The 24,299-nt window shown below is 39.7% G+C and overlaps 1 protein-coding gene across 2 annotated transcripts; it reads right to left on the reverse strand.

The window, feature by feature from the left end:
• Nucleotides 1–2,133: 2,133 nt before the first annotated feature.
• Nucleotides 2,134–24,177, reverse strand: STEAP4 (STEAP4 metalloreductase). Of its 2 annotated transcripts, XM_004265631.4 has the most exons (5): nt 24,027–24,177; nt 9,313–9,767; nt 8,134–8,661; nt 6,709–6,873; nt 2,134–4,952 (listed from the first exon to the last, which is right to left on the reverse strand). In XM_004265631.4, the coding sequence occupies exons 2-5, from the start codon at nt 9,763–9,765 to the stop codon at nt 4,689–4,691; spliced, it is 1,410 nt and encodes a 469-aa protein (XP_004265679.2). In that variant the 5' UTR covers nt 9,766–9,767; nt 24,027–24,177; the 3' UTR covers nt 2,134–4,688. The 2 variants fall into 2 exon arrangements, with proteins under 2 accessions (XP_004265679.2, XP_033276433.2); XM_033420542.2 differs by lacking the exon at nt 8,134–8,661.
• Between the last annotated feature and the right edge of the window lie 122 nt (nt 24,178–24,299).

Genomic DNA, 24,299 nt, shown 5'->3' on the forward strand with positions numbered 1-24,299 from the left:
TTTTTTTTTTAACACTAAGATTTCTTAACTCATGTTAAAATACTAAGTGAAAAGTGTTATGAGATTTCCTGGTGTGTCACTGGATCTCAAGAACAAATAAGTCCTCTCAGTACACAATGCACTAAGGTGAAACCAGAGAGAAAGAAAACATTTGCCTTGCAGCTTCTGAAGAGCTGTCCTCTCCTTGGCTACTCCTCTGAACCCTCAGGTCAGGGGTTTTTGCCTACCTCTACCTGAACAGAGGTCTCTCTGCTGATTAGGAAAGCTTGTGGCCAGATTGGACTAAAGTGGCACTTAGAGCTGAGCTCAATGCTGAAACCAAGGGATCACATGTCACTGCAACCTTAAAGGGCATCCTAAAATCAACAGTAGGCAAATGTGGAGTGCCAAAGATGGGGCAATCAGGAATATTTAAAGCTTCCTTTAAAAAGTTTCAAAAAAACGTTGCCAGTGGTTCAGTCCACTCAGCCTAATATATGGATCCAAAGGGACGTTTTGGAGGACAGCGTGAGGGTCCTCCATTGTGTTGTGGTGTCGAAAAGCAATGGCCCTGGACTCAGATGGCCTCAATTCAAATCCCACGTCTGCCTCTTACTAGGCCTCTTACTCAGATGCGCTCAGTTCAAATCCCATGTCTGCCTCTCAATGTTTTTAAGGCTCAGTTTCTTCTGAAAAGTGGGGATAATGAGAGTATTTTAGAGGATTGTTATGAGGAGTAAATAAGATAATGCATGTCAAGTGTTTATTGTTTGCTCATAGTATCATACAACCAACGTCATTAAAAGCCTTCCAAGATTCCCTCCTAACAGGAAACAGATAGAACCTTATGTACGTGGAAGGGGTCAGCTGTGTTTGGATGGTCAAATTGGTTTGATGGCTTGGGGAGGGAGAGATACTGGGAGGGAGGAAAGGAGGAGATTGGCTGGGCCAGGGCATGGGTGCACGGTCCTACTCGTCCACGCCCCCCTTTCCCCAGCCCTTGCTTTCCCTGCACCCTTGATCCCCCTCCTCCCTCAGCGGGATCTTCTTGCTTCCTTTTATCTGAGAGGTCAGGGCTTCACCTTCAGCTTCAGAAAAGTAATGAAGAGAAGAGTGACTTATTCTCTCCTCCTGAATTCTACTGAACGAATCTTTGGAAGAGTAGAGGGATTTTCTACATCATAATCTTAACTTACTGTAGAAAAGTGAAGGAGGATCATATAAGGAGAGTTTTGGTATGTGTGTATCAAACGGGTGGTGGTGTGGGTGATGGTGGTGTTGATGGAGAATGGACATTGAGAGCGGTGTGTGCAGCACCTTGACTGCCATTCCACCTTGATCTGGGGAGGAGGTCCAGAACCTTGTGAGCTCCTAGTGGTCAAACTCATTATATTTACATTCATCGTTATCATGGCTCTTCTGTGATCCCTGAAAAATAAATGCACAAAGAGCTCTTGAACGCAATTCCTAACTGAAGTAGCTTTCGAATAGGGACTTTGTTCTCTCTGCTTCTAGCTTACTGCAGGTTGCCGGCCCTCTCTTTATTTATCTGTTTTTATTTTGTTTTCAAAAGAATGATAACACCCATCAGGGCTGCAGCTGTTCAGTTGTCCAGGGCATTTCATGTCAGGTCCCACAGGTTGAAATCCAACTTGAAATCAGTCTACCCATTAAGGCATTTGCCCTGTCCGGGTGGCATCCATGTGGAGGGAGGAAGGAAAGCCTTGTTTTTCTTCCACAAAAGTCCAGTGTGGGATAGTCTACCCCTACTCCTGTTTGGCCAGCTGATGCTTTCCCTTCTCTGAGGGTAAAACTGAAACATGCAGGATGTTGGAATGCATCACCCTGCTGGGTGCAAGCTTGTGTCACATGAAGCTGCAAATCCATTAATGTGCTTTTCAACCCCTGTACTGCCTCTCCTTTTCCTTATCTCTGAAAGGAACTATTTTTAGTTCCAGATGCTGGAGCTACTGTGATTCAAAACCTTTCAGTCACTTTCTTTGGAATGCTGATGAGTCAAAACCAGAATGATTACAAAACTAGAAAGATTTTACAGAAGCAGTCATCCCTTAATATGGGGAAAACATACAAAAATAAAAGGTATATGATATCATAAAAATTTTTCTAGAATACAGGAAACATACCAGCAGTAAGGAAGTTTAGTCTCACTTTTTAATGTAGAATAGTTTGGAACAGTTAAAAGGAATATAGTTCACCCAACACACCTATTTCTATCTGTTTCAAACTCATTCTTTCCACCTTAAGTAAACTGGGGGAGTCAGCTGTGTTAGGATGGGCACATTGGTTTGATGGTTTGGGAAGGGAGGGATATTGGGAGGGGCGAAAGGAGGGAATTGGCTTCTCTGGTCAGCTGGTGGGGCTTGGAGCCCTTGTGGATGAGGCTGAGGGTCATGCCCAGCAATGCACTGTGATGCCAAAACACCAGGGGCACTCTGTAACGTCTGGCTTCCTGGATGCCCTTTGTGAAGTACCCAGGTAGAGCATTTTTACTAGGTTATAAAAGTAGAATCCTTTTTACTCTAGGTAAGCTTTTTTTTTTTTAACCTAAGAATGGCATTTTCTGTTTTTAGTAATGAACCATGTAGCCAGTAAAAACTTAACTCTCTTACCCAAAAAGGAGCATGGTTAATCCCAAAGTTTTTTTTTAGATCAGCCTGGATAGTACTTAACCTTTAATCAACCAATTCTCTAGCCAAAAGGCAGCTGCCAACCCTAGAATACTTGGCCGTTTTGCATCACATAGCGGGATGAGTAGTGACAATTTCCCTGTCTTTCTCACTGATGCTCTTGGGTCAGCACCACACACCACAGCTCTGCTCAAAGTTGCAAGCTTTTTTGTATCCTTGCTTGGGTGGATCAAGAATAATGTAATGGAGTATATATTCTGTTTATCTTCTCATTAACACAAATTGAAATAAAAACCAAAATCTGGTAGGGTATAATGAAACCAACACCCTCATTCAGTGCCAATGGTATTGACTTTAGAAATAATTTGGCAATATGCATCCAATGCTATTAAAAGTTCTTTACTTTTTAATCCCAATTCTTTGCAAGTATTCTGAGGAAGTAATTTAAAATATGGAAAAATTGTACATGCCAAGATACCCTATGAAATGTTTTAGTAAAAAATAGATATAACCTAAATGTTGAATTAGGGCAGTGGTTAAATAAATGCGTATTTGATGTAATATTATGCAGCCACTGATTCAATACATATACCATGTAAGTAAGCAGACAAAGCTACGATATATTAAGTGAAAAAGGAAGGGTACAAAATTGAATATACAGTATAGGTAGAACGATTTTCAAAAAGTTTTATAGAAAAATATCCTGGATTGTGGGTGATGTTTTAATATATTTTAATCATTTTGTATAAGGTCATATAGAATATATGATAATAAAAGTAAAAAGTAAAAGAAATGGCCTTTGTGGAGCAGGCAGAAAAATGTCAAACCCGAAGCCTTTTGGTTATTTCAGTGTGTGGGAAGGTCACACGTAAGGCTCCTCTCAGCTCCATGTGTGAGCCAGAAAGGCTAATCCTGCTGAAGGTCGTCTTGGAAATGACCTCATCAGCACACAAAAGCAGAGAGAACCATCCTGCCTTCCAGCAAGGATCTGAGAAAGAACCAAGTCTCCTATTACAACTACTGCTCACACCTCTCTCCCCGAAGACACCATAGTTCTCTCTCATCTATGTATCGGTTCAACTTACACGTTCGTTATTCATTTAATTTCACTGCTTAAATTGACAACAAACTATGACAAGCTACAGAAGCTACTTTTTTATACTAGAAATGCATTTCATAGGTGATTAACATTGAACAAGATTTGGAATATATTATTTACAAAGCATACCACAAAACCTAAACAATACCAAACCTGATACAGTGCAACTTTACAAAATTTATTTAAATTTTGGTTTATTTGAACTTTTTGCACAAGGGCTTTTATCAGCTCTTCTTTCTATTGTACATGGAGAAAATCCAAGTGGGTATCCCTCATTTTTAACTCAATCTTTCCTATACCTATTCCTTTGTAGAGGAAGGATCTATATCTTATGATATAGATTTTTATATATCCAACCCATGATTACTTACAATCAATTGTGATATTTTTATTGTTTTATAAAATAATTCCCCACACTACACATCCATATTGGTAACAAAATCAAAGAGCACACGCAACTACAGAATTCACCATGGCAATATTTATGATAACCTGCACTGCCAAAAACCAAACTAAAAATCTCATTCCTTTTACTTCCTCGGCCCTCTTCTTCAGACATATCTAATAAAGCCTTTATCAGTGGCCACGATCTTACTGTTTTCTCTTTCACTCCTCTCTGCCCTTGAACCAGAGAAGGAAAGTGCATGGACTTCCCCTAGATTTTGCAAGACATTAGGTCATGCATGCTGCCCACAACAAAGAAGCTTCCTAGTGTGAAACCACAAAGCGAATCGTGACCTCAGCACCCTCAGCTCCAGCAAAAGGAGAAGCAGGGGCCAACACCGATTCAACACCAGCCTGAGATCAAACGGTGTCCATTTCTCAAAGTCAGGCATGATTTCTTTCTCTGTTCACAAGCTTCAGCCCGTGGTGGGAGAAAAACACTTTCTTCACTGCACCCATTATTATTCTCTAAACATACAACACCATAGTTAAGAAGTCCAGGTGAATTGAACTTTGCTTTAAATATCTGATTTTCCATTCAATGCTGATTCTGAGAATTTCGGGTTCCTTTCCCAGCCCTTGCGGATCCGTGTAAGGGTCTTGTCTATACATGGAAGGATGAGGATGAACTTGATCACCAGCACCGTGCAAGGGATGATCAGTGCTATCACGTAGGCTGAAGGAAGATACCAGACGAGGCTTGAAGGACTGAGGAATCTCTTTCCGCCGTACACCAAGGTGTGGGCTGTGCACAAGATCAGGGTCAAATAACCCAGTTTGGACTATAAGCAAGAAACAAAAACATATACATTAGCACTGTTTACACTGTAAGCCAAAGAAGGGTATTTGTCAAAGCCACAAGCTTTTGAAACCTGTAATATTTAGAACACTGCTAAGTCCTGAAAAAGCATTAACTCTCCTTCAAGATGATCAGTATATCATTTAAAAAAACACTGTGCTGGGCTTCCCTGGTGGCGCAGTAGTTAAGAATCTGCCTGCCAATGCAGGGGACATGGGTTCTAGCCCTGGTCTGGGAAGATCCCGCATGCCGTGGAGCAACTAAGCCCGAGCACCACAACTACTGAGCCTGCACTCTAGAGCCCGTGAGCCACAACTACTGAGCCCATGTGCCACAGCTACTGAAGCCCATGCTCCTAGAGCCCGTGCTCCACAACAAGAGAAGCCACCGCGATGAGAAGCCCGCGCACCACAACGAAGAGTAGCCCCCGCTTGCCGCACCTAGAGAAAGCCCGCACGCAGCAATGAAGACCAAAAAAAAAGAAGAAAAAAACACAGCCAAATAAATAAATAAATAAATAAATAAATAAAAAGACTGTGCTTGCAAATGACATGGTGGTTTCATCTTAACCTAACTGGTAAAGATTAGGTTAGGAAAGATTCCCAGGAGTAAATACTTTTGCATTAGAATAAGTAATGTACCTTCTTCAATGGTAAAACTCTTTCCTGAATCACCTTTTCTGGAGGGCAGAGATGAGTAAGATACAGTATGTCCTCAAGAAGCACCACATTAGTATATGTTGCTGACTAAGAGCAGATGCTAGCTACATTCTGTCGCAATAAAGAGCATTTAGCAAACTTTACTTTTGGTTGGTTGTTTGTTTTGGCCTAAATACAAAGCTCAATGTTCATTTCTGTCTTAATGTCTTGAATAAGGGTGTAAACATGAGAAAATGTTGACTGCATTTGGTCCCTGGGAGAAACTGCAAGACTTCTGAAATTCAAATTGTTCTATAAAGTTCAAAGCTGATTTCAGTTATTAATAGTCTGTTCTGTTATGCTGGTTCACAAGGAGCATGCATCAGAATTACCCAGAGGGCTTGTGAAAACGAACTGCTGGGCCATACCTCCAGATTTTCTGAGTCATTTAGGTCTGGTTGGGGCCCGGGGATTTGCATCTAACATGATTCTAACATGCTTGTGATGCTGCCACTTCTGGTCCAGGTACCACACTTTGAAGACCACTGGTCTATAAGATACCAGCTGCTTTTAATGAGGTATCTGGTGGTTGATGTGTGGAAAAACCGGTTTTCCCTCTTACAGACCAGCGTTGAATCTGGTATGATGACAGTCTAGCGTATCTTGCTTTGAAGGTTTTAAAGATTATTTCATTATATGCCTTTTCATATCAATAAGTCCATATTCTAAAATTGGTTTTCAGAAGTAGAAATTTTATGTTTGGGTTTCTCTCCACCTTGCACCTAGTACATCTCCACACACAGAATTTAATAGTAGGTGGTGCTTTTCACTTTATACTCTTAGCTGTGGCTCTGGGAGTGGTCAGGAATCTTGGCAAGGGATGCCCTGCGAGGAAATTCAGCCATTATGGAATCTGCCTCTTGGTACCAGAGTTTAGCATTTTCTAATTTGAACTTGTTTCAGTTGCTATTTTTATGAGATTGCTAGGGAAGTGATGGAGTTAAATGAAAATTTATGCAGGGTATGAGAGAAAAATGAGAATATTTGTAAAGCCAGAATCATTTTGCACTGTAAAGTAGATTAAATCGTGAAGTCTTTTACCTGGACAAATCGGAACTCTCTCCAGTTGACCATGTTGCTAACTGATGGCAAGGAAGTGATTCCCAGGAGTACAAACAGGAAAAATCCAAGCATTCCCATAGCGATATATGAATCGCTGAGCCAGGCAGTAGAGGTACTAAATGGACTTTCTTTCTTGGCTATTGCCTAAGAAAAGTTATAAGCAATTTTTTAAAATTCCATTTTTTTACAAACTGCCCAAACTTTTAAGGGGATGAAGAATACCTCTGCATGGTTTCTTTGCTCAAAGAAAATTGTATAACATTTCTTAACAATCACTGAAAATAATTACACTTAGAAAAATACACTTAGATATTATATTTTTTGATAGAAAAAGTAATTGGTTCTATTGGGACTTTATTATGATAGTTGACTCCAGGAGTTGTATAGAGAATTTTAACTGACCCTATAAATCCTAAAACAAAATAAACATTTACTTAAACCTTCCTTACCATATGGCTTCTTGTTCCCCAAGCAAAAATCGATGTTCTCAAATGATTACATCAGGATTCTGTTTTCCTGCTTTATATGCTGATTATTCACACACATGAAGTTTGAGTTCTTTCATGTTTTTTTATGTTGTAATATGGCATCAGGTCTGTTGCATCACATCTTGAGAGAAATCTGGCCCCTGTAACATGACTCTTACCCATGGACATCCCATGTATTTGTTAGGGAAATAATGTAGAGAAATCCACAGACCCAGCACTTTGAGACTGTGGTAAGATTGATCGAAATCAATTATTTCCGAACGAGAACTGATGTATAGAACTTCCTCTGGGACAGCTTTAAGACTCCCTGAGCTGATTCTCTCTGACTATTTTGACTATGCAGAATATAGTATCTGACATTTGCTCAGAATTGTTTAGTTTTCTAGTTATTGAGGACAGCATCCCACAAGTCAAACATTAATGGAGTTACAAGCACCCTTTTTTGAATTTGTTTACATTCCTATGACACATGTTTGGACAGCCCCCTCACGTATAAGATGGTTGGTTTTGACTTCCAAAAGGAAGTAGCATGCATAAAGATAGAAACTTGAAAACACCTTGGCTTCCATTTATTGAAGTAACTCAAGTAGGTTCATTAAGTTTTCCTGAGCCTCCAAATCTGTTAGTTTGTCAGTATCTCAGTGAGTCCTGGGAATACAGATATGGACCCAAGTGGACCTGGGAATCTACCTTTCATTCTCAATAGGTGTATGAGGTTTCAACCAGATTCAGTAAAAAACAAAACAAAACAAAACAACAAACCCCTGAAAACAAACATGAGGTGTCTAGTTATAGCTACTTTAAAAAATAAAGATGCTTAGAACAGTGATTTTCTATAACTGTGAAGTGGAATATGGTGTAGCAGGATTGCTCTTTGATTTAAAGAATAGGAGAATACAAATGAGTAGAGATTTACCTGGGCAATGGTTCTGTTGGTCCATGTCCATCGTACATAATAACGAATAGGGATCACAAGTGTGTAGAGGACATGAAGGAAGGCAAATCCCAGTGCTATCAAGCCAAGCTGCTTTCTGCACAGCATCCAGTGGTCAAGCCAGTCTGGGAATCGGTGGTATTTTGTACCTCGGTACAGCTGCAGGATGGCCGCAATAACGCCAGGGAGGTAAACCAAGGCCAGCAGTGTAAGTGCTGCTATTGGAAAGACACGATTTGGAATAGAAATAGCCAGGCGGAATGTCCTATCTTTTTTTTCATAAACATAAGGGTAGATTACTTCTCTTATTACACAGTAGAAAAAGAAGAATACACACACAACAGCAGACAAATAGAAGGGGAACTTCCACATTGGAAACAGTTGCAGTGGGTAGTTTTCAATTTCATTGGCTGCCATGAGAGATCCTTTATCCAATGGAGTAAGTCCAAGACTACGAACAATATCCATTACTCTTTGCTTGGCTTTGCTGTCATTTCCGCAGACAAACACCTGGGTTAAAATAATTCATTTTGTATTTTTTCTTTCTTTAGTAATTATTTTGAAAGTCTGTATAAGCACTGTGCAAGACAATGCCATATGGTAGTTAACTGCTTTTCAAACAAGGCTGTAGAAAGGACATATTTAACAAGATGATGGTTTAGACTTGCACCTGTGTGTTGGATAGTTAAGTACCAGGGTTTTAAGTCGAGAGTGGCTGTAAGCATATCACACTGATATGATAAGACTTGGTTCTCCACAATGCAAACAGTTTGATCTCTCTTCCGTATTCTTGGGTGCCGTATCACTTATGGATTGCTTTTAATCTCAGTGAATAAATGGAACCCATTTCATGCAAGGTAATGGGAATAGAAGGGATACCCATCAACAATTTAGCAGTGTTATTTTCTAGTACTGACAAGAGGGCTCCAGAGACTGACACCATTGGGTTCCATCAAGCTAAAAGCTGAGGGTACAGACAGTGCTAAATAAATCGCTACAATTGGTTACCCTACCTGGCCAAGCCCAAGAAAGTTACCCATGGCACATATTAGCAGAATGAAGTGTTTTCTTTTGGAATTATGTTTTGGAATCTTTGACATAAGCACATATTAAAACATTCACTTTTTAAAGATGGAGTGTAAATTTATCATTTAGTCTTACCTGCCGACTTGCATCCAGTGCCCTTGACTGGAGAGCCCAGGCTGAGATGGTGTTAAATGCTTTTACCATGTGGGCTCCCGGCACCAACTGAGCAAGGTACTCTGCATTCGACTGCGGATACTGCTTGATTTTCAGGTTGTTGCTGACGTCGACCAGTATTTTCCCATTGAGAACCTCAGTTAATTCTGTGAGAAAATCGTAATGTTCCCTGTGGATTGCTATGATTATAATGTCAGATTTCTGGGCCGCTTCTGAGTAGCTCAGGACCTCTGCACCGTTGGGCAGCAGACTGGACATCTGGGGGTTTCGACTTCCAAAAACAATAGAATAACCACATTGGAGCATTTCAAGTCCCAGTGATCGTCCAAAATCTCCAGTTCCAAAAATACATACAGTCTCTTGCTTCTCTGAAGAATTCGTAGTGAGAAGAAGTACATCTGTAGTTTTCTCCATAACTGAAAGATAATAATGCAAACACCCAACAAAATATGAATGTTCTGGGAAAAATTAATGAGAATTATATCCAGGAAACAGTGATTGACTGATGTTGCTTGAATCTTTTACTGAGTTATCTCAAGCATATTCCCTACAAAATTTGGAAGGAGTAAAAACTGTCTCATATATTCTATGTCTTTGTTTTTTTTGAATTTTATTTTAATTTTTTTTTATATAGCAGGTTCTTATTAGTTATCTATTTTATACAAATTAGTGTATATATGTCTCATATGGCTTAGTAACAAAATCTTCTATTGGATAAAGAAATGCAGTAAAAACCCAAGACGCTTACTGGTTGCTGTCTTAAACTATGGACATGTTATCACAATGATACTGCATTTATTGAACACTTAACAGTTCCTAAAGTTCTCGAGAGCAAAATCTGACAAAGAATGCAGTAATAAGGAAATTACAGACCAATTCATTTATGTTTAGTGATACAAAAATCCCAGATTAACCAACAGAATCTGGCAGCCTGTTAAGAGACAGTGCACATTGATCACATGGGATTATTCTAGGAATGTAAAGATTAGTTCTGTAAATTCAATATTAGAAAATCTTAATAGAACTCACCATGTTAGAAGATTAAGGAGAAAATGTGGCCATGTTTATGTATGCTAAAAGATCAAGAACCTATATGTCTTCAGAAATTTATACAACATTGTAAATTAACTATACTTCAATAAAAAAACCCTAAAAAATGATATTTATTCTTGATTCATATTTAAAAAGGAAAAAATAGATATTTCCTTAACATACAAAGTATCTATTTAAATAGCCAAAGTATCTATCTAAATAGCCAGTTGGAAGAAAAAGTTTAATCTATACCTCACACTCCCCCCCAAGGTAAATTTAAAATATATTAAAGATTTAAATATTTTTTTTTTAATGGAACTATAATAGAACTAGAAGAGGCCATGGAGAATTCTTTTATAAACTTAAATGGGAAAGGCCCTTTTCCTATATCACAAATCCTTGAAATCATTAAAGAATAAAGGGACAAATGTGATTACATAAAAGTAAATAATACCTGCAAAGCAAAAAATCATGATAAGTGAAGTCGCAAGATAATCAAACTGGAAAAATATATATATATATTTTTTTGCGGTACGCGGGCCTCTCACTGTTGTGGCCTCTCCCGTTGCGGAGCACAGGCTCCAGACGCACAGGCTCAGCAGCCATGGCTCACGGGCTTAGCCGCTCCGCGCATGTGGGATCTTCTCGGACCGGGGAACGAACCCGCGTCCCCTGCATCGGCAGGCGGACTCTCAACCACTGAGACACCAGGGAAGCCCTGGAAAACTATTTTAAACTCATACAAACCAATAAAAAATTTGCCCACTAGACAATAGGGCAAAAGAATATGAGATGCTAGTTCATCCTAGGGAAATAGGACTTTTCAATATAGTAAAAGATTTCTTAATCTTACCCAAAGTAAAAGAAATGCAGGATAAAACTAAACTGAGATACTGTTATAAACCATGTGATTGTGTTGCTTTGTAAGGTTTTGAAATTTAAAGATCTTGAAGTTTTCATGATCTAATAAAATAATCTAGGATACTCTCTCCACTTTCAAAGAATATTATTTCTTCCTTCGGTACTGGATTTTTCTCAAAAACTTTTCTCTTCCCAATATTTAGCATTTAGTTTAAACTTTTAGTTAATCTTTTTTTGGGGGTGTGTGTATGTGTGTGTGTGTGTGTAGTCTCTTGTGTTCAGTGATGCATCCTCAGTGCTAAAAAAGAGCACTGCCTGTGATGGACCAGGCACTTCTTGGTAAATATTTGTGGGATCATATTAGAAGGGTGGAATGTCGGAGCTGGAAGCAGCAGTTTCCTCTGTGTGCCAGGCACAGCATGAGGTGCATGAGGAGGAGGAAGCTGAGTGGGTACAGACTGAGCACTGGGAGTTAGGGAGGAGTAAGGTGAAGCAGAGAAGTGGGGGAAGGTGTTGTAAGGACATTGCTTCTTCCACCCAAATGGGTTTAAAGTAAAACTTCGTGAATTTGATGTGGAGTTTCAAACCAGACCTAATCATTCTTCCATTCCAGCATGGTGAATTTCATGCAGATTGTAGAGCATATGAAGATTGGACCTTTTCCATAGGATTTCAGAAATTTGCCCTTTCCATTTTAGCCCATGGAAAACACCTGTTTTTTGTTTGATTTTCTTGAAGTATAGTTAATTTCCAATGTTGTGTTAGTTTGGGGGTAAGCAAAGTGATTTAGTTATACATATATATATGTATATATATATTCTTTTTTCAGATTCTTTTCCATTATAGGTTATTACAAGATATTGAATATGGTTCCCTGTGCTATACAGTTGGTCCTAATTGTTTACCTTTGTTATATATAGTGGTGTGTATATGGTTTTTTTTAATAAATTTATTTTATCTATTTATTTTTGGCTGTGTTGGGTCTTTGTTGCTGTGCATGGGCTTTCTCTAGTTGCGGTGAGCGGGGGCTACTCTGTTGCGGTGCGCGGGCTTCTCATTGTGGTGGCTTCTCGTGTTGCAGAGCACGGGCTCTAGGCGTGTGAGCTCAGTAGCTGTGGCTCACAGACTCTAGAGCGCAGGCTCAGTAGTTGTGGCTCACGGGCTTAGTTGCTCCGCGGCATGTGGGATCTTCCTAGACCAGGGCTCGACCCCATGTCCCCTGCATTGGCAGACGGATTCTCCACCACTGTGCCACCAGGGAAGCCCAGTGGTGTGTATATGTTAATTCCAAACCACTGCGCCACCAGGGAAGCCCAGTGGTGTGTATATGTTAATTCCAAACTCCTAATTTGTCTCCCCCGCCCCTGCTATCCCCTCCCCTTTGGTAACCATAAGTTTGTTTTCAATGTCTGTGAGTCTATTTCTGTTTTGTAAATAAGTTTATTTGTATCATTTTTTTTTTTAGATTCCACATATAAGTGATATCATATGGTGTGTGTCCTTCTCTGTCTCACTTCCCTTAGTAAAGGAACAAGAAATACAAGACTTCTCTGTACTTCCACAGAAACTCTTTGAATAATTTAATTAAGCACAACAAGTGAATCATTTTATAAACTAGCTAGTGACTGATATCCCGAACTTTATCAGAGTAGGAAATGACCTTATATGGGAAAGCACCTGGATATGATCAGGGCCTATCATATGGAAACACAGCTGTCCCTTTGAAAAACTCTTAGCAGCATCTACAAATGCAAACTAGTGTAGCAAATTCTATTGTATTGCTAATCAGTTAACAACTAATTGTTATGACTCAAACCCTAAACTGCTGAATGGTGCCTTAATTTTTCTACTTCATAGAACTGGTTTGTGAGTGTACTGACAGAATACCAGTGTGCCTGGCTATTCCCTCACTTTTTCTCCATTCTTTATCCTAATATATTATTTTTCTATCTCCTATATTGGGATGAACATTTGCAAGCAAGATATAGATTTGACAAAGTTGCCTGTGTCCTGCAATGAAATGGATGATGTCTTTACTGACATATTATCATTTGGATTACCTTAATCATTGCAGCGAGAGAGTCCAGACTTCATTTTGACCGTGTGGCCCCTACATTCATCTATTCTAACCTGTCATAAAATTTTTTTAAAAAAATGAAGATATTAACTACACTACACTACACTAGTATTTTTTGCTCCACTTACTGGCCACGTGACCTTGGGTGTGTTAAACTATTTACGTCTCAGTTTCATCAACTTTAAAATGAGAGATCTGTAGTACCTACTCTAGGGGCATTGTGAGGATCAGATGAATTGATGTACCTTAGAACAACTCCTGAGACTTAGTAAGTACTCAATAAGCTGTCTATTATTAGGAGAGGATTTCATATGCTATAATTAATTAATCAGTCTATTAATGATCTAATTAATGTAGTCTTTTTATAAATTCTATAAATTAAGGGTTAATTATGCTTCTATAACTGTGATTATTGGAATATATAAAATTTACCTGAAATAGTATTCAGTAATTCTTGAGAAGCTTCTGCTTTCCCCACTTCTTTCTCATAAATAAAACCTTATATAAAACGGCTTCAGAGCGTATGAATTTATCAAAACACAGATGTAAAAACAGCTCAAGTGTGAATTTCTCTCATTTGTAATTCTTTCACATTTTACTTTAATATTTCCCCCTTAAAATGCAGCTTGGCAATCCAGTATAACACACTTGGGCTGTTATCCCAAGCATTAAAATTTATTTTCCCTCTTAAATCTTCAGAGACAAACCGAAGATACAAAAACAGTAAGGAGATATTAAAATATCACTGGTGGAGTCAATAGAAAGTAATACAGTTATTCCATTGGGCAGTTAGTTACTCCGTATCAAGTTATAGAAGTTATAAGGTTGATAATTGTGTCACACACATCTTGAGTTCCCCTTCAAATCCTCCTGGTTCTATTTCCAGTCCTTGGGCAATAACTGGGCTCTGCTCTGTTTCCACTGCCTAACAGAGGCTCACTTTGGGGCTCTAGATCTTTTAGCTCTCGATCCTCGTCCTGGGCTTCTCTGATACCTGTGCCTGTTTGGCACTCAGACATGTACAGCCCATTGCCCCATCATAGACAACGGGGCACAGGACTCCATGGATAAGTGCTTCCCCTTTCATCTTCTGGAACACAGTTCTGACACATTTCATAAGGCTCCTATGAAAGTCCTAGAGGAAAAGAGTACCACTCATCTGTAACAGTGGCCTATTTAATGGGCTTTTGTCTTTCCCATGTTCCCTGGTTTAAGCCCCTTGCCCCTCACTCCTGTTCCCTGGAATCACTTCCGTAATAAACTATCTGCACACAAGCCTTTGTTACAGGCTCTGCTTGCAAATCAACCCAGGATAATACACTATTTTGATTATCATTATCTTTTCATGGTAGAAGAAAAATGATCAGACCTCAGGTTACAACTGGGATGATGAAATAACATGTAAAAAATTAAAAAGTTAGCTAATTCTTTGGAAGAATTTGATTCAGCACTCTTGGAAAAAATATCCTGAAAACAGATGTTCATGAAAATGAGATGTATGCACACTCTAAACCACACGGGAGATCTCATTGAGGGTGTATTTTACAGTAAGTACTAGGTAAAGAAGGAAGTTACAATCATTTCAGACTATTTGTAACTCAAAATAACTCCCATGTATAAACATGGATTTATGGAGGTAGTAAGGTTTCTTGTTCAAAGACTTGTAAAAAAACTTTCCTAGTCCTCTTTTATTCATAGAAGTAGGATGGAAGGAATAAAGAAAATAAGAAAGGTGGTAAACAGGAAGCGGAGTTATTAAGGGAAAGTTGGGGTAAGATGGTTATGGCATAGTGGTCTCCTCTCCTTCCTTCAGCGCTTTCCAAACCTCAGTTATGTAACAGGAATCAAAACAAGACTACCCCCTGGTTTGGAAAATCTCCAGGTTTTGCCTCCTGTGGAAGCATCTCCCAGAGAGGGAGGCCAAGACAGGCAAAGCGACCCTGCAAGAGTGTTTATATAGATTAGAGATTGGCAACCAATGATGCAGATGCAAAGGTGACAGAGACAACTGTGAGGGCCATGGTAGCAGCCACCAAGAAGTGTAAGCGTGAGTGTGTGTGTGTGTATGTGTGTGCGCACGCATGTGCCTATGTGATGAAGTGGTACTGGTGTGGGTCATGTAGAGTCTCGCCCATCAGTTCCCTCTGTCTGCAGATCCCAGCCCGGGTTCTGGGAACCTAAGGCAGCATTCCGCCGGATGTTCCCAGCTAGGTATCCCTTGAGGATGTTAGGGCCAGTCTGGTTTGTGCTTTTACTTCTCTCATCTCCCAGAGGTCAGAGGGCAGAGAGGCCCAGTTCTAGCTTTAGAGGATTCTAGCATATGAAAAACATGGAAATGTCCTAATGGAATACCAACATTTCACATTTTAAACGCTTGTATTGAACAAGCAAAGAAACCTTTTTATTTAAAATAATTATAGATTCACAGTAAGTTTAAAGCTAGTACAAGAGGTCCTTGTGCATCCTTTATCATTTCCTCCAGCGTTTACATTTTATATAGCTAGAGTACAATATCAAAACTGGGAAACTGATATCAGGACATTGGGTATGTATAATTCTCTGTCATTTTATCCCTTGTGTGGGTTCAGGTACCCACTACTGCAATCAGGATGCAGAACTATTCCGTCACTACCCCTTTATAGTCATACTTATCCCCCTCTCTGACTCCAGCCCCAATCCCTGGAAGTCATGAATCTGTTCTCTGCTCTGTAATTTTATCATTTTGAGAATGTTATATAATGAAATCACACAAAATGCAACCTTTTCATATTGGCTTTTTTTCACTTAGCATAATGCCCTTGAGATCCATCCAAGTTGGCGCATATGTAAATAGTTCATGTAAATAGTTCGTTCCTTTTTAGTGTTGAGTCCATGGTATGGACTTCTTCATTTGCTAGTTTGCTACCTGAATGTCCTGTTTGGAAATGTTGCAACAGCGTTACAAAATCTGCATGTTTTAAGTGTTTATACTTAACAAGTCAATGCTATCAAATGCTCAGGCATCACCTCCTGAGATTCTGAATCAATTGTTCTGAGGTAGGGCCCAGACATCTGTATTTTTAAAAAACCAGACCAAACAGATCAGTTCTAAAGAGCATCCAGAGCTGAGAACCACTGGAAATGGGAAAAGATAAGGGTATCTTTTTTGGAAAGAGATGGTGAGGAGGGAAAAGGCAGAGGGAGAACAGGCTGTGGATGAGCTTGTAGGGGGATGCAGAAACATTTCACCTGCTTTACAACTTCTTCCTCTAAGTAACCACTGGCTGGGTCTGATAGCCTAGAATTCCTACTTTTATGAAAACTGGAGGCAAAAAAAGAGTGTGTAGGCCCCCTATGGGAGAGGGTCAAGGGATGCCAGACACAAGACTTGGTAGGCTTTGCTCTACAATTCCCTTAAGGAAACTTTGATGAGCTGTCTTCTATGAGCCACAAGTTATGGTTTGATCAAATCCAGCCATGAATCTGCTATGGTCACTCCTTCATAGCATCTCTCATACGGTGCCAGACAACATCCAGTTTACATTCGGATGAAACCAGTATTAAAGACATTCTGCCCCTTTCTCCCTTTGAGAATTCAGCTTTGAATTCTGAAGCGATTGTTCACACAAGGTTTTGAACTCCTCCTACAGTACCCTCTCCGGACACCCCCTGCCCTCCGTCGGGGTTGTAGCACACAAGTCCAGTGATCTGGCCTGGCACCTCCAGGGAGTCAGAACACAAATGACACTTTTACCTCTATACGACGTGACAGGATTTTTCATTTTAATTTGATGCCTGTAAACAGGGATTTTTAAAATTCCTTCCTTCTGTTTTATTATCCCTTCTGAATTTCAACCTGAAAGCCCTAGATGACCTGACAACACATTTGTAGTGAGCTGACGCCCATCAATCAAATGTTTCTTTTAATTACCAGGCATACGGGCAGGACGGAGTTCTGCAACTAGGCCAGCCTTCCTCTGATTCAGAGCATTTGTTTTAATATATCCCAGGGACAATTGGAAAGCAAAAAATAGTAAAAAATATATATATATATATTTTAAAACCTTACAATAATACATGAACCCATCCAGTTTATTCACTGAGCTATTTCTGTATTTAGTGAGATCAAGGCTCTTTAGGGAAAGCAAGCATGCTCACATTTAAGCACATATTCTTTTACTAACAGGCATATATTACTGTAGCAAAATCAGAAGCTCTTGGTTTAAAAAGACCACTGATTGTAGTTTACAAAAAATGTAATGTGCCCATAATTAATGGAGTTTTCTAATTTTTTTGACAGTTCCATCTTCAGCCTATATATGTTATTTGAAAATATAATAGTACTTTTCTTATTTTAGCCTTGTAGTTAGAAGTAGCTCTGTCAGTAATAGCTATAGACTGACATAAATCTATCATTTAAAGCTCTTAATCTAAATAAAGAAACCACTGCAGGTTGGTTGCTGAAAAATTGATTAATGATTTCAATTGTTTGGGGAGAAAATGTTACGTATCTCATAGCACTCTAATTTACTGATGCTTAGTTTTTATGCTAGCCAATAGAATGACCCAAAAGGAAACTAACCTTAACTTGTACAGTCTGATTAAATCACAAGAGCATAACTAAATATAACCTTTACATTAATATTCTATGGGGATATATATCCACATGAATTGCTAATAAGTAAAACTAGCCATGACGTGCTGCAGCTAAAATGATTCTGTAACATTTCACTGCCACCCAATGAATACCAGGAGAGCAAGGTAATGCAGAGCTATATTATCGATTTTAATTGTACTTTAGGAGAAAATTTATTTCTTTTAAATATTGGTTCTTTGGTGAAATTCTGGTCCAACTAAAAATCTTTTTAATACGTGTTTTCACATTTACATCTCAGCTGCATCTGTCAAGATAAATGAAGATTGTTTTATGATTCCCTGGCTAAGAATTTTACCATGTAGGTTTATTACCCCCTGTCTAGGCTAGTTAGTTCATTTGATTAAAGCTGGGGCTCATGACAGCAAGGTCAGGGATTCAGTCATGGCTGAGTTAATTTACCTTGACCTCTGTTTGCATTCTAAATCCTGAACAGCTTATAAATCTGTCGTTCACCAAAGATTCAGCATGAGAATCAGGACCTGGATTGCCACCATCAGAAAAGCAACTCTGTCTCACTGACTGGGTGGCATTTGACTCGTACACAATACCTGAGCATTTGCTTTTTTTTTTTTTTAAGTAGTTTTTTATTTTTTTAATTTTTTTAAAATTTTATTTATTTATTTTTGGCCGTGTTGGGTCTTTGTTGCTGCCCACAGGCTTTCTCTAGCTGCGGTGAGTGGAGGCTACTCTTCCTTGCGGTGCGCGGGCTTCTCATTAGGGTGGCTTCGCTTTGTTGCGGAGCACGGGCTCTAGGTGTGCAGACTCAGTAGCTGTGGCTAGCAGGCTCTAGAGTGCAGGCTCAGTAGTTGTGGCTCACGGGCTCTAGAGTGCAGGCTCAGTAGTTGTGGCACACAGGCTTAGCTGCTCCGCGGCATGTGGGATCTTCCCGGACCAGGGCTCGAACCCATGTCCCCTGCATTGGCAGGTGGTTTCTTAACCACTGTGCCACCAGGGAGGTCCCGAGCATTTGCTTATTGGGTAATTTGGTGATCACAAAAACCCACTTAATATTTAGTATCCATTTGTGGGTTTTGCTTTTCTTGGACTGCTGTAGTCAGATATTTAAGAAGTGATTTGATCATTTCAGAATTAACTTTGTTTAAATAAATTTCCTGTGAATAGTTATTTATCCTCACCTTGAGGCCACTGGGAATTATCTCACTATTGATAACTGCCAACTCAGTTTGGAGATAGAGCAGTTTTGCTGTGGATCTGATCCCATTCCCTGGCCCCCAACCCTGCTGATGGGGTAACTCCAATCTGCTTCAGAGCATCTCCTCAGCATTTTTAGAAATCTCCTAGGGGTGGTTTACATGTCCTGTATATAGTCTCCTTTATCTTCTTTTGGGCACCATTTTCTTCTATTTCTAATTTGGCTCTGGAGGCAAGGACTCCCAATGGCCAGAGTACGTCTAATGTTCGCCAAGACCCCATGAGCTGGAGCTGCGACCATGATCTGGCCTTTCAGCTGCTTCATTTCTTACCCCAGGAGGGAAAGTACCCTTGAAACACCTTTCCGCCTCCTGTATTATACTTTGATATACAGGCCTGAGGGCAGTGCTGGTTGATCAATATAGTTTAGCGAAAGCAGCTCCTTCTTTTTAAGTCCTAGGTATTTAATTTCAGCTCTTTTTAGTTGTGTGGTATGACCAGAGCTGGCTTGCCAGCTGAAAGTTTGAAATCAGCCGTGGTGGGAGTTTTCACACCATGGAAATCAGCAAATGCTGTAATTCAGGACATTTTTTTTTTGCCTTAGCGAGCCATTTACCAGCATACCACTGACTCTTTCTCTCATCCCCTTCTCCCCAAGACTCTGCCTGTGACCATGGAAATGGAGAAATAACTGGACTGACAGGATGATATACTTTCCCACTCCTGACTTTGTACTTTAAGCCTTAAAATCTCTTTCCTTAGAGGCCTTCCTTCTAGGAAGGCTCCTAGGTTCTTAATGATAACAGAATCCTTGTGGCTTCCCTCCCTCAACAAATGTTCCAGACCCTCTCCACTGCACACATGGAGTTAACATGATTTTGGCTGTAAGTCTGACATCGCTAGATTCTTGGTTCCCTCAGGGAGATAGATACAGGGACCTCTTTGTGTACCATCATCCCTAAACACATATCTTCTAATTTTCCAGACATGCATTAAAAAAAAAAAAGAGCACAGTTTAGGATCTCAGTTGAAGATAACCATTATTAACTGCAATGAACCATTTACCAACTTGCTAATTGCTTTCTCCTCAGCCCCCTCCCGTATCTCATACCACCTACGTCAGGGCAATTGAATAGGATGAAGAAATCATTTTAGTACTTGGGTACTGGAGAAGAAACAACTAGAAGCATGATCATTTCTATAATAAGAATGATTTGCTGTAACTTAGTTCTTTTGAACTGTTCAATAGGCTTCATTTCTTGTGCCATGCCGTCAGGTATTAAAGAAGGGCTCAAGTGTTTTACTTAAGTTAAACTAATTAAAACCTTTAAAAATTCAATATTCCAACATTCATGACCTCAGTTAAATGCCTTAATCTCATTATGTCACTCTTTAAAATGAATTAAACTCCAAAGTATTATAGTTACAAATTTATTATGAACCTTACCCAGGATAGCAACATAATGGGGTTACTAAAATGAGAAGAAATACCAAGGTTGCTGCAATTTCTTTATCCTTTTAAAAATAGTTATAATAATTTCCACTACTTACTTTATATGTACTGTACAGCATACAGCAATCTCATGCTTCTTCCCAAAGGGCAGGACACTTTGACCCTATTAACTAGTACAGCTCAGGGGGCATCCATGCTTATAACCTCCTATGCCCATAATGATAAGCATCTTTCAAAAATAAAAATTAGTGTTATCAACAATGTCTTGGTAGGATTGCGTGTTTTTGACAGATTTATTGAACAGCCTCTCTGAACCAGGCACTGTGCTATACAAGAGGGATAAAGTGATAAACTTTAGACTGACCTGGTCCTCCAGGGGCTCCCAAGTTGGGGAAGATGTAGACACATAATCAAACTGCTGCAATACAACGTGTGAAGATGTTGCATATACAGAGGAGGGGAGCTATTCTACCTGGGAAGTAGGACAAGAAAGTTTACCAAAGTCTGTGCATAATTGCTTCAGACACTGCTTAATTTGGGCTCAAAACTGTTTCCACACCCTGTAAAATGAAAAGTATAGATGAAGATTTATAATCAATGTGGACCATTAGCCACACCCTCCTATTCCCATGCTTCTCAGTGCTTGTGCCATCACCAGTGAAACCCTGGTTAGAACACTTGGCCCTGTGCTTGATGCCATTTTTTTTCCTTCAATATTTGGAGCTAAAGTAAAAGAGATGTGTTCTAATAACCCCTCTCTAAGAGGAGTGCTATACAGTTATATTAAGTTACGTCTCAGCTTTCTCTTTTTTCAGAATTATAGTTCCTGACTTTTCAAAATTATCCTTTGCACACATTTACCTTCCTTATAAGATGAAAAGTGAACTTAACTTATCCTGACATGAAGACTGATCATGTAACCTACATTTCAAAGAAACATACTTTAGTCAAAATAACTTTTCAGAAGGATGCAACCGTCAAAGTTCAGTATGATAAGGCTTTTTTACACATGGCAGACTACACTCTTCTAGAACAATATGGAGAAGCATTCAGATTAGGCTGTCATGTCCTGCCTAGGTAATTAGGGTGGAAATGCTTCTTTGAGTAGAACATTGCATATTTTTTGCAGTGACGTATTTCTGAAAGATGATCTTCATACAGTGCAAGCATTCTTTGTTCCTTTTTCCGTAATGATTTTGGAAGAACAAATTGCTTACGTATGTTGGCCAAGTATGTTTTCTTACCATACATTGTTTTCAGCATTAATTATCCTTTAGTTATTTACTTAGCTTTATTCCTTCCAGGTCTGATTTCTTCTCAACAAAAGAACAAGTGTTAATTCAAATCATTTTGGAAATGACCTAAAAGTCATTCAAAATTCATGGTAGGTTGAATACATCATGTGGAACTGTTCATAGTTAACTGTCTTCATAGTTAACTAGTGACCCATTCTCTTTGGATGTGCAGAGCACAGAAGGACGTACAAAGCACAGAGTCAAACAGGTGGCTTCAGAGGCCTTGTAAACTTTATTTCTATTACTTCTGGCCTAACTACAACTTCAAAAAAAAAAATCCCACACAGAAAACTTCACTATCCACTTCACTATCCACAGCCTGTCCGAGATTCTTAGAGTAGGAATTACTCTACTTCCTTCCTTACTCTAATTCCTTCCTTAGAGTAGGAATTACATAGGTAGATGTAGTTGCAGACACTTAACAATTGACAAGGACAACCCAGAAGAAACCTACAAGTTGCCCTGGCAAGTCTTCAAGTTTGAAAGGTGATTATATCTTTTTTTTTTTTTTTTTGGCTAGCAGATTAACTTTGTGAAGATTTTAAAAGGAAATAATTTTTAAATAGCAGTTGAAAAAAGATGCAAATGACTTATAAAGATAACTGGATGGTAAGGATCATCATCTCCTTCAGGAGATGAGGAAATGTAGAGTGACTGTTCAGGATTTCTTCCATTTTGGAATTCTATGACAAATGAATCTATTTTTCTTAAAACTGTTCAGAATAAGGCTCAAGGCTTAAGGTCATCAATGTATGAACAGGCTTACAAAAACGTATTTGGTTACTTCGAACAACAGTTAGCAAGCTTAAGCAAGGCAGGAATCCGAAAATCATTCTCAAGTTAGGGGTCGGGCCTCGAACATGCTGGTTTCTGAACCTTCAGTTGCTGTGTGAACTTCAGCAGCACCATAAGTGTTGCCAAATGGACAGAGTGCTATGACCCAATTTCTCCATACACATGTTCCATTTCCTATACAACCCTGAAGCCTGATAAATAGGGAGTGCTTCATCCTGCTTTCTGGGTTGGCAGTGTTTGCCATGCAGGTAGAATACAGGCAGGTAGAATTTCATACTGTGCTAAATCAAAGCATTCTGAAAAACTCAGGGCCTTGCAAAAAAGTTACTGCTTCAAATAAATGTGCCATTTTATAAAATTACACCTACTGTATCAGAAAAAAATGTTCTTTCATATGAGTGACACTTATATCACTCCCATTTATAGGGAATAGGACATTCTCATACAGCAAGGCTGAAGAATTGGTTTGGAAAGCTGAGAGTATTCTCTGAATGATAAATGTGGTACAAGTCTAGATACTCCTTGGGGAAAGACTATCTCTCCACAGCTGGGTAGTTTCCCTATAAAAGTGAAACCTGCATTATTATGAAGAAAGTAATTACTTGGTTACACTTATAGCATTGATGAAATTTTCAGTGTATTTCAAACCTGCAGACATCTTTAGTCATGTGTTTTCGCCTTGTTAGAGTTGGATTTTGTGGCTGCTCTGGTCTAAGAGCCTTTTATTTTACATGTGTGGAAACTGAGGCTGAGGTACTGAACTTCTAATTAGAACTAGGAATAGAATTCCCCAATCCACCCCTGCCCTAGTCTCCATCCAATTCACTTTCCCTTACACTAGTCATCTTTTAAAGAAAGTTTCTAAATTACTATCCAGAGGGGAAAACTACCTGCTAGCTGCCTCTGGACAAACAGGGAACCAAAGGGTTTATTTACTCTAAACAATTACATTCCAAAAAATATTTCTCTGGAAAAGCAATTAATCACTAAACTGCAGAAGGACATTGGAATCAAGATCAAGGATGGAAGCGGTTGCAGATCTCAGGACACATTTTCAGCTCTTGGTCAAGAAGCGGACTCAGATCTAGATTGCCTTTATCCAGAAGTAAGATACAGAGAGGAATCCAAACCTCCAAGTCCTCTCCTTCGGTCTCGTCTGCACCCCGGGGATGAAAGTCTAGGAAGCAAGCCACTTGTTGAATTGCTTAACTCATCTGGCCACACACTTGGGTGGCCTTGCACCTTCTTCCCAGGGTGAGCAGGTTTGCAGAGTGGGGTCCTGGAAGCAGGGGTTCGAAGTGGGCGGAAGCTGATAAGGGAGGGGAGCCCTGTGACGAAAGGTACAAGGCGAAGGCCAGCAGCAATGTGACCCACCTGCGGGAGAGCTGTTTCCCAGGCAGCTGTGGTCCAGCGTGGCTGCTGCGGGGCGCGCTGAGTGCCGAGCCGAGAGGGGACGCTGTGTGGCGTTCAGGCTCGGGGCTGCGGTTCGCCGCTCTCGTCGGTATAAGAAGCCGGAGAGCGGAGGGAGGGGCCCACTAGATTGCGCAAGAGAAGCGGTGAAGAAAGCAAGCGTTTCCAGGAAGAGTTCAAGCTGGGAATCCTGGGCAGCTGGAAAGACCAGAAATTCCGGTGCTGTCACTGCCGCTA

The sequence above is a fragment of the Orcinus orca genome, chromosome 9 (assembly GCF_937001465.1).
Source record: "Orcinus orca chromosome 9, mOrcOrc1.1, whole genome shotgun sequence".
NCBI lineage: Eukaryota > Metazoa > Chordata > Mammalia > Artiodactyla > Delphinidae > Orcinus > Orcinus orca.

What these genes read in the sequence shown, in the direction of transcription:
- STEAP4 (XM_004265631.4), bottom strand. Translation starts at nt 9,765, where the DNA reads ATGGAGAAAACTACAGATGTACTTCTTCTCACTACGAATTCTTCAGAG. An exon ending in CCAACAGAACCATTGCCCAG is followed by an intron (nt 6,874 to 8,133) that starts GTAAATCTCTAC and finishes AACTTTTCTTAG; the next exon opens with GCAATAGCCAAGAAAGAAAG. An exon ending in GAGAGTTCCGATTTGTCCAG is followed by an intron (nt 4,953 to 6,708) that starts GTAAAAGACTTC and finishes TCTTGCTTATAG; the next exon opens with TCCAAACTGGGTTATTTGAC.